General features: G+C 39.1%; 3 protein-coding genes across 3 annotated transcripts; all 3 read left to right on the top strand.

Annotated features, from left to right (window-relative positions):
* Positions 1 to 1,990: 1,990 nt before the first annotated feature.
* Positions 1,991 to 2,735, top strand: LOC114563790 (gamma-crystallin M3-like). The gene is made up of 3 exons (XM_028590662.1): positions 1,991 to 2,011; positions 2,112 to 2,354; positions 2,463 to 2,735. Exons 1-3 carry the CDS (start codon positions 1,997 to 1,999, stop codon positions 2,733 to 2,735), a joined length of 531 nt encoding a protein of 176 aa, XP_028446463.1. The 5' UTR covers positions 1,991 to 1,996.
* Positions 2,736 to 5,276: 2,541 nt separating this feature from the next.
* On the top strand, positions 5,277 to 6,095 carry LOC114563789 (gamma-crystallin M3-like). Its single transcript, XM_028590661.1, has 3 exons — positions 5,277 to 5,311; positions 5,417 to 5,659; positions 5,765 to 6,095. The coding sequence occupies exons 1-3, from the start codon at positions 5,279 to 5,281 to the stop codon at positions 6,041 to 6,043; spliced, it is 555 nt and encodes a 184-aa protein (XP_028446462.1). The 5' UTR covers positions 5,277 to 5,278; the 3' UTR covers positions 6,044 to 6,095.
* Positions 6,096 to 9,091: 2,996 nt separating this feature from the next.
* LOC114563597 (gamma-crystallin M3-like) lies at positions 9,092 to 9,851 on the top strand. Its single transcript, XM_028590395.1, has 3 exons — positions 9,092 to 9,124; positions 9,164 to 9,463; positions 9,573 to 9,851. Exons 1-3 carry the CDS (start codon positions 9,092 to 9,094, stop codon positions 9,849 to 9,851), a joined length of 612 nt encoding a protein of 203 aa, XP_028446196.1.
* The last annotated feature ends 587 nt before the right edge of the window (positions 9,852 to 10,438 follow it).

The raw sequence follows: 10,438 nt of genomic DNA, 5'->3' as shown, positions 1-10,438 counted from the left end.
AGGGGCTCTGCCTTGGCCAACCTGCTCGGCCTCCAGGGGGGGCGCTGCCCTCGACGTCCAGCCCCACTATCCTCTGTTCCTTAGCCCCGTTTGGCTCTTGTGCCTTCCCTCGCCCCTCCGGGGTTGTGTTATTTTGACTGTTTGGGACGTCCCTCCTCCGGGCCCCCTCTGCCCTCCCTGGGGTGTTTTCTGCCTAATTTCTTTTGGACATCTGGGAGCTGTCCCTTGGGGGGGTGGGACTGCTATGGGAATGGCATTTTGTTCTGTGTTTTGTCTTATTGTGGTGGTCCGTTTTGTATTTTTGCTCTGTTTCCTGTTTTATTGTAAGTAAGTAAGTTTATTTGATTAGGACAATGCACATTAATCAACATTTCTGTAAATGCACCAGTGTTAGCCAGTCGGATAATTTTTAACTGTAGTCTTTTTATTGTGATATTTTTTTCTGTGCTGTCTTGTCTAGTTTTACTTCCCACCCTTGTGATTGCCTGATGTTTCTCACCTGTTTCCCAGCCCTTGTGTCACCTGCCTCTTGTAACCTCGTTACCCTGTGTCCTTTGTCAGATCATTTTTGTGTTTTTTTCCTGCTAGTTTGTTCGTTTCTGTCAGTATTCCCTGCGGTCTCTGTGCTCCGGTAGTCGATACCTTCTTTGGTTTCTCTCTACTTTCAGAGTGAGTTTTTGCCTGCTTTTATTCTGAACTTTTTTTTTCTGTATTAAACCTTCAAGCAACAACTCGTCAGCCTGCTCTCTGCATTGTGGGTCCACCATTCACTGCAGCACATAACACTCTCTGCCTTATATGGTTTAAAACGTAAACAACTGTATTCATCAACTCCTTGTGTAGGCACATAAAAAGATAATGGATGACAATAAAACAGCCTTCTTGATTGCTTTGATGCAGCAACTCAAACATTTTTCAAAACAGTTAACACACAGGCCGAAAACAGTGGCACTCAGGGTCAAAATTACACATTTTGATTGCAAAAGGTTCTAACCATACCAAAACATTTAAAATATGGAACAAAAGCAAAAAAAAAGTCAGTCTCTTCTGTCTTAAACCTCTTCCATCCATGTTGGCAAAGAACAACACAGACGCTGCACCTTTTTAAGGCCTGCAGACTGATTGCTAATTGAAGATTTGTGTGAAGGAGTGTCAAACAGGTGTTTCAGTGATTTCATACTGATGTAGGTAGGCTCTAATAGTTAGGAACAGATGGTTTCTGTTTGGTTTCCATAGCTAAAACAATGGAGTTTAGACTGCTTGAATGACATCGGTGTTAACTGTTCTGCAAAAGGGTGTGGAAAATGTGTCAATCCAATGGATTGACACATTTGCAAGAGGTGTCTTCTGTTCTGCTGAGACAGTGATGATGACAACTGAGTGGATCCCAGTTTTTTTTAGCAGGTCAAAGCAATCAAGAAAAACCGTAATACAAAATCTGTCTTCAAGTTGCAATTGTTGATGAATACTATACATTAATAAACACTTAAAATGAACTTATACCATGACTTTTCTGCTAAAAAGATTAGTAAACCCTGTAAAGTTTTACGTTGTCAGTTATTTCGTATGTTATGTTATACAGACATGGCTCTACAAACAGCTGGATAAACAAGTGCATTATAGACTGGCATATCAGACTATTGTGGTCACACAAAAGGAAACCCATGTCTGTAAATTGTCCACTTACCAATCAGAGGGCTATACAGTGTGTAAGAGAGACTATTGTTTATTCTGTACTGTAACTACAAAATGTGCTCATTGTATTGAATTCCCTATGGAAAAATCCATTCTACAGTCTTCTGGGGGGTCCAGTCAAATGGAAATGTGACAAATGCCCCTGAGCACTCTATAGGCCTCTATACCATGTTGCTTGGTCAGGGGTTTACACAATGGCAGCCACAGATCCTGTGGGTTTGGTCAGGTATAAAAGTAACAGTTAAAACAGGACCAACATCACTGTGCCAACATAGTTCTCTGAACTAGTAACACCACAATCATGACCATGGGCAAGGTAAGCACACTCCCCTCACTAATTATTTTTAATTGATTATCAATTAAATCAAATTATTTTTAGCTTTAATCCCTATTCCTTATATTTTGTCTTTTTTCAGATCATCTTCTACGAGGACAGGAACTTCCAGGGTCGTTCCTATGAGTGCATGAGCGACTGCTCTGACATGTCCTCCTACCTGAGCAGGTGCCACTCCTGCAAGGTGGAGAGCGGCTGCTTCATGGTCTACGACCGTCCCAACTACATGGGAAACCAGTACTTCATGAGGAGGGGCGAGTACGCTGACTACATGAGCATGATGGGAATGAGAGACTGCATCAGGTCTTGCCGTATGATCCCCATGGTAGGTATAATATGGCATCCGTGATACTATTGTACTCCTACAGGTGACATCCAGCACTAAACTTGATATTAAGACATTCATTTGTTTTTGTTCTCTCCAAAAAAACAGCACAGAGGTCAGTTCAGGATGAAGATCTATGAGAGGGAAAACTTCGGTGGTCAGAGTCACGAGCTGATGGACGACTGTGACAACATCCAGGACCGTTACCGTATGAACGACTGCCAGTCCTGCCACGTGATGGACGGCCACTGGCTGATGTACGAGCAGCCCAACTACAGAGGCAGGATGATGTACATGAGGCCTGGAGAGTACAGGAGCTTCAGGGACATGGGCATGAGTGGCATGAGGTTCATGAGCATGAAGCGTATCATGGACATGTAAAAACAGTTGTGTAGAATATGTCTAAATAAGCCAAAATAATAAAACTTTCTTTGACAAAAAAAAAACAACCTGTTACCCTTCATTTAATATGAATTTAGCACATGATTGGGCAGCAATTCCTGTATTATGTGACTCTGGTGATTTTTAGCGCACACCACTAACATACTTGGCATGTTTTTAATATCAGAAAAAATCATACCTTCATTTGCTGGTTACTAATGCTTTGTAAATTGTATTGTATAAGTTACATATACAAGGATAACAATAGCAACCATCCTTTTGGCTTTTTTTGGGCACAAACTTTGTTTGTGGTTTAAAGTCACTCCTACTTTTGATTTTCACATTATTTATATGAAATATGATGAAGATAAAAGACGTGTTTTAATGGAATCATTTGGGTTTAATTGCTGTAGGGTGGAGTTACACCATAACAGATTTGCAAGTGCTGCACAGCACACTTTTCAGTTAATTTGGACTTTCTATGCTGTAAACCCAAGCCCACTCCTTGGTCATGCTGCAAGCTGCCATGCAATGTCTACATAAAGCTGTGGCGGACATTCCGCGCCGGGGATGGTTGATACTGCAGCCAAACTAAAAGTTGGGGATAGTTTAACAACATCAATAACAGAGAATACCCGCAGCCGATCAGTAACAGAGTCCTTGGATTCCTGTGACATGTAGACCTATGTTTACAAATAATTTCTTCCTGCTTGAAACACAACACAACACAAAAATGTAATTATTGCGGTGAGCAGCACTTTGCCGCTGCTTGATGTGCTTTTGGCGTTAGGAAGAAAATTGACCCAACACACTATAATAAACAACAGAGGGTATATAATTGTAAACTTAACCAGGGTTATAACCACCTGTTCTGAACATTGTGTCACTTGTGTAAGTGTTATTGTTATTGTAGCATAAGTCATGTTAAGGCCCACAATACAAAACGCTCGCATATCATATCACTGCAGAATATACAGATCCATGCTTTTAAAGCTCTTACTGTTTTCAGGATGATTAAAAAAAAGCAATGTATGAATATATACTGTATACAATATATTCATGGTCCCCAAAGGATTGAGTCCAATTATTTTGATGACCTCTTGACCTTTACTCTAGTGCCATTGTGAGTTCAAAACTGCACGTCTCCAACATTTTATTTATATTGTCCAGTGTATGAATCCAAAGGCTTTGGCTGACCCTGGCCTTTGCTGACCTTTTCTCTGGCACCACCATCAGTCTCCCCAAAATATTAAAATCGAATTGGCGGACAAACTTACTGAGCATGATTATGCAACCTTTTTCCAAATTTGCATTTAAGTTGTATTTTTGGCTGGTTGCTATGAAATTTACTGAGCAACTTCATTTTCCAATGTATAAACCCTTTTGATTTAAAAATTCTACGACCACCTTCAGAGAAATCTTTACCCAATTATGTTGTGATGTCTTGTTTAAAACACTATCCCTACTCTGAGCACTATTTTAAGTGTTTACAGCTACGTTCATCTCACATTTACAACAAAACCCACCACCATCTTTTCTGCCACTTTGATTCTTGTATTAGCTACTGTAATGTTTTTTGTATTTTCATTACATTGTTAAATATTGTGTACAGTATGCATCATCAAGCTGCTCATAATCCACTTGCTTTTGTTGTCTCAATTTGTTTGTTTTCTTAAGTTGCATGGCAGTTTGCTCTTTGGACCACCCAACAATAGCCTGGTGTTTGTCTTCCTGGTCCACAATGCCTATAGCTCACAGTCAGTTTTTACAAGATTTTAGTTGTATTTCTCAGATATATCAACCCAACAACATACATTTAACATAACAACAAAACATCAAATCAAAACAGCCACATAAAAACACATATTACACAGCCCATTATCTTAAAGCAATAATTTGACTTAAATAAGTAGATTATATAAAACATCAAATAATTCCTTAAATATCCTGTTACCTTATTTAATGTACATATCACAGTGACCACTTTCTCTAGTTGGTCATTGTTAGATTATCTGGCCCAATATGTTTTATTCAAATTACGTTTAAAATATGACAACAATTTATTAACAAGTCATCAATTCATATTTTTGGAAATTAATGTTTCTAAAGTTTCACAAAAATAGGTCCTTGATAGTAAACAGTGAAATAAGTCTGAGTCAGAGAGTTCTTTTTAGCCTCTTTTAAAAAAAACGTACTTTTATCGCGAAGCATATCCTGCTTTAATCTAAGCTGCCTGTTTTTTGTAATTGGTTATTCATTTCTTGTAGACTTTTATGTCATTTTGTTCTCTTTGTTAGGGATGCTTTCTGTCATGAGAGAAATGGCCTTTCTAAAGACTACATGGTAGCTAGTCCCTGAAAAAAATATACTGTACATAACATACATACTGTACTGCATTCTGTTTGCTCCAATAGTCAGTTGCTGAGTAAGGGGGGCTCTCTGAGGGGGAGGGGCATTCATTCTTTACGTGTGGTCGTGTATAAAAGGAAAGGGTTAAACAGCTAGGAAGGCAGTTCAGGAGCAACAACAAATCTAGAGCCAACATGACCAACAGCGGCATGAACATGAGGGGCAAGGTACTTTTAAAAATATTTTCTGTAATTAGCATGAATTACTGTTTACAAAATAGGATCACCATATTCACCTTGCTGCTTTTTTTCTAACCATTGAAATTTTTCCAGATCATCTTCTACGAGGACAGGAACTTCCAGGGTCGCCACTATGAGTGCATGAGTGACTGCTCTGACATGTCCTCCTACCTGAGCAGGTGCCAGTCCTGCAGGGTGGAGAGCGGCTGCTTCATGGTCTACGACCGTCCCAATTACATGGGAAACCAGTACTTCATGAGGAGGGGCGAGTATGCTGACTACATGAGCATGATGGGAATGAGAGACAGCATCAGGTCTTGCCGTATGATTCCCATGGTAGGTATAACACGGCATCAATCATATGGATTCTACTACGGGTGAAAACCCCCACAAAACTGGATATTAAGACATTAATGTGTTTATCTTTTCTCTAAAAAACAGCACAGAGGTCAGTTCAGGATGAAGATCTATGAGAGGGAGAACTTCGGTGGTCAGAGTTACGAGCTGATGGACGACTGTGACAACATCATGGACCGTTACCGTATGAACGACTGCCAGTCCTGCCACGTCATGGACGGCCACTGGCTGATGTACGAGCAGCCCCACTACAGAGGCAGGATGATGTACATGAGGCCTGGAGAGTACAGGAGCTTCAGGGACATGGGCATGAGTGGCATGAGGTGGATGAGCATGAGGCGTATCACTGATTCCTGCAACTAAATGTTCACTGAATGTGTCAAACACCATTAAATAAATGTCTGCACTCTTTTAACTTTTGTCAAGCCTTTTGTTTTGTCACAGTTAAATAATACACAGTATTATACATTATTGTACAAACAAATGAGTCATGAACATATAGCAAGTACATTTTCATTCTAAAATGTTTTAAATCTAATGGTAAAATTGGCTCTACAGTACATATTACTGTTAAACTCAACAAAGGCTGTGACGGACCATTGATTTTGGAAGACGGATTAATATTCTGTGTATATAACAATAAGTAAACATTACAGGCTAATAGGATACAGGATCATAATTAATAACTGGACAATGAACTCAAAATAGTACTTATATTTTCAAAAACAAGCTTAACATTTAATTTAGTATTACATAATGAACTGTGTACACATTAGCATTTTCATTAATTAGCTAAATATCCTGCTTGCAGGTGTTGCTGATAAATGCAGGTCACTTCTTTATTACAAAAGTGGTGGCTAAAGTATTTACAGCAGTGATCTTCAACTGGCAGCCCGCGCTTGTTATAACAGGGAATGAAATAGAGAGGGTTATCAATGGCCACTGGCGCAACTGATGCTACACTTGTTACTATAAGTACAATAAACCTTTGTGAGTAAAAAGTCAATACTTATAAATACCCACTTACCTGTCTACAGGCATAAACATTTAGGAAGCAATATTTCAATCTGCTCTGTCTGCGCAGTTTGCTCTCGTCCATCTCGCTGTTTTACACAAACATGGCATGCTACTCTGCAAAAACGATTTGCAGAGTAGTAATAGTAATAGACATACCAACAAAAAGTAATAGTAGTAATAGTTTTTGCAGAGTTCATTTTTAACCCTAACCCCTAATCCTAACCCAAGGACAGGTATATTAGGTATAAATACATTTTATTTTCTTTATTTGAAAGTCTGGCCCCTGGAACGTCTGCCCTTGGAAAAATGTAGGTGATGACCCCTGATTTACAGGTTTCAAACCCTGAGTGAGATTCTGTACATCATACAAAACATGGAAGGCACTTCAAGATTTTAAAAAAACCCATCCAATTAGAGGTTAAATTGCAGTTAAGCCAAGATGTAGCTAATTATAGCCACTTAAACAAGCTAATATTTACGACATTAAATATGAGTCGTTATGCCTTGTCTCGCTAGCCAGTTTACTTAAATTCTGGTTAAATATTCGATAAATTCAGCAATTATGCTTCACTGTTTTGTTCTGCCTACAACGATAAAGCATTGTGAATTTGCTAAACATTAGCTGTGATCCCCCTGACTGGCTCCTTCCCCGTACAAATGTTGGCTGAGGCTCATGTGGGTATGAAAGTATTAAGAGATATTTGCCATACTAAACTGATGGAAAGAACAAGGCTTCTTCTTTGGAATAATTATAATTCATGGCCATTACATTAACCTATTGTTAAATTATCGAGGAGTCTCTTTTTCTATGTTGAAGGAACATTGAGGATATTATTTTTTTTTAAATGTCCAAAACCACCAGGTCTTCCTTCTTTAACTTGGAAATTCTACATAGTAGAGCTACTGTATAGAGCTCAACAGCAAGTGTCCGGAAGTAAAACTTCCATTAATTTCCTCGATAAAGATTTTGAGTATTAGCCATTATGTCTAAACCATAGAAGGTAGACTGACCACGAGTTACGAGGTTGTTAACCGAAAGTTTATGGCCCTGTAGAAGCCACACGTCTGTACATTAACATTGTTAAAAGAAAAACATTTTTCAACATTATAATCGCGATCTCATGGAGAATTACTACACTACCCACAATCCTAAGCATAATGGCGACATCACTGATTACTGGGGCTCGCTGTTACCGTGGAAATGTTTACTCCACCCGCGAACCAGGAACGACTATAGCAAGCTGTTTCGCCGAATCAAATGTTTTATGATCATGATTCATTCATAGCTGGATGGTTTGGTTCTAGGCTTAAAAATCTTATTATAATAATTTAATGAAACGTCACTGGAGATGTTGAATGGTGAAAATCACTTCCGGAACAAGAGCTGTTACAAAAGTAGGCGATTACTGTTGAGCTCTATAAAACAAGATTTCAATTCAACATTGTCATTTACTGCAATCTGGGGTCACGGTATATTATGTTTTCATTAACAGGTAAAACAAGATCATTTAAAATATGATTTTATTTTAAAATTTATTTGAAATATGTAAATGCTAAACCGTACATTATGGTGTAGCCAATTCCTGTCAATATCAGAATCATACAAACGTCAAAACTAAAATGAACATTTTTAGTTGATAATTAATACTAAATAACACATCTGAGCATATTCAAACTTTGACTAAATTATTTATATTGTAATGTATTTATAATTATTAATTATTAGTCTTTGAATAAGTTTAATAAACTGTATGCGTTTGCAGAATATTTTGTTCAGTTTTTCTGATTTACTTCAACTCATATACTCAGACTACACAATGTTTTTTGTCTATTAAATTCATCACTGTATCAGATTAGACGATTATAGAGTCATATATTCTTACTGATATTACAGACTACACGTTGGCCCCCCGAACATACGGGGGACCGACTTCAAGGAACAAGAATGTTTACACATATTTGCATCCAAAGCATTGTGTTTGATATCTTGTGTTATGAAAAGCCTAATAAAAGAAATAAGTAATGACCTTTCCTCTGTTTTACAGTTCCACCTAGCCACACTAACATCATTCCTCATCACCATGTTTACAGTTCTGTGCTCCTATGGGTCAACACCACGAAACATGTGGAATTTGTCATTGGTCTACTCTGCGAAAGAAGGCAAAAAATGCTGGTATTTTTGTTGGGATGTCACGAGGCATCACAGACGCAGCGTCAGTTGACAAAAAATTTAAATAACCTCTGCTTTCTGTTGGCTTCCATAGTAAGTTGCTGAGTAAGGGGGCTCTCTGATGGGTAGAGGGGCACTCATTCTTTACGTTTGGTCGTGTATAAAAGGAAAGGGTTAAACAGGTAGGAAGGCAGTTCAGGAGCAGCAGCACATCTACAGCCAACATGACCAACACCAGCATGAACATGAGGGGCAAGGTACTATTAAAAATCTTTTTGCAATTAGCTACAAAATAGGAATACCGTATTTACCTTGCTGCTTTTTTTCTCACCATTTCAATAAACTATTTTCAGATCATCTTCTACGAGGAGAGGAACTTCCAGGGTCGCCACTATGAGTGCATGAGCGACTGCTCTGACATGTCCTCCTACCTGAGCAGGTGCCAGTCCTGCAGGGTGGAGAGCGGCTGCTTCATGGTCTACGACCGTCCCAACTACATGGGAAACCAGTACTTCATGAGGAGGGGCGAGTATGCTGACTACATGAGCATGATGGGAATGAGGGACAGCATCAGGTCTTGCCGTATGATTCCCATGGTAGGTATAACACGGCATCCGTGATACTACATTTCGACAGTACGGGTAAAAAACAGCACAGAACTTGATATCAAGACATTCATTTGTTTTTGTTCACTCCAAAAAACAGCACAGAGGTCAGTTCAGGATGAAGATCTATGAGAGGGAGAACTTCGGTGGTCAGAGTTACGAGATGATGGACGACTGTGACAACATCATGGACCGTTACCATATGAACGACTGCCAGTCCTGCCACGTGATGGACGGCCACTGGCTGATGTACGAGCAGCCCAACTACAGAGGCAGGATGATGTACATGAGGCCCGGAGAGTACAGGAGCTTCAGGGACATGGGCATGAGTGGCATGAGGTGGATGAGCATGAGGCGTATCACTGATTCCTGCAACTAAATGTTCACTGATTGTGTCAAACACCACTAAATAAATAATGTCTGCACTCTTTTAACTTTTGTCAAGTTTTTTGTTTTACTATCACAATGAAATAATACAGTTTTATACATTATTGTACAAACAAATAGTCATAAACATATAGCAAGTACATTTTAATTCTAAAATGTTTTAAATCTAATGGTAAAATTGGCTCTACAGTACATATTACTGTTAAACCCAATGAACATATGCTGTGACAGACCATTGATTTTGGAAGGATTAATATTTTGTGCATATAACAATGAGTCATTACAGGCTAAAAGGATACAGGATAATCAATAATTGGACAATAACCCTAACCCAGCCTCCTGCCATAGGGTAAGGTACCGGAGCCTCCAAGTCTGTTCCACCAGACTGGCAAACAGCTTCGTTCCCCAGGCTGTCAGGAAGCTCAACACCCTCCTCTCTGCCCCCAAGAACACTGGACTCTGAACCCCACCCCATCAGGATCAGCCCTGGCCACTTCATAAAAGAAGACACTCGGTAACTCTTCCTTTTATATTGCATATTTTCAATATCTTTAGTTTTCTATACTGTTTGGTTTTACC

Source organism: Perca flavescens, chromosome 11 (assembly GCF_004354835.1).
Source record: "Perca flavescens isolate YP-PL-M2 chromosome 11, PFLA_1.0, whole genome shotgun sequence".
Lineage (NCBI taxonomy): Eukaryota > Metazoa > Chordata > Actinopteri > Perciformes > Percidae > Perca > Perca flavescens.
Note: the sequence above shows the minus strand (reverse complement) of the source record. Positions and strands in the feature narration are given on the sequence as shown.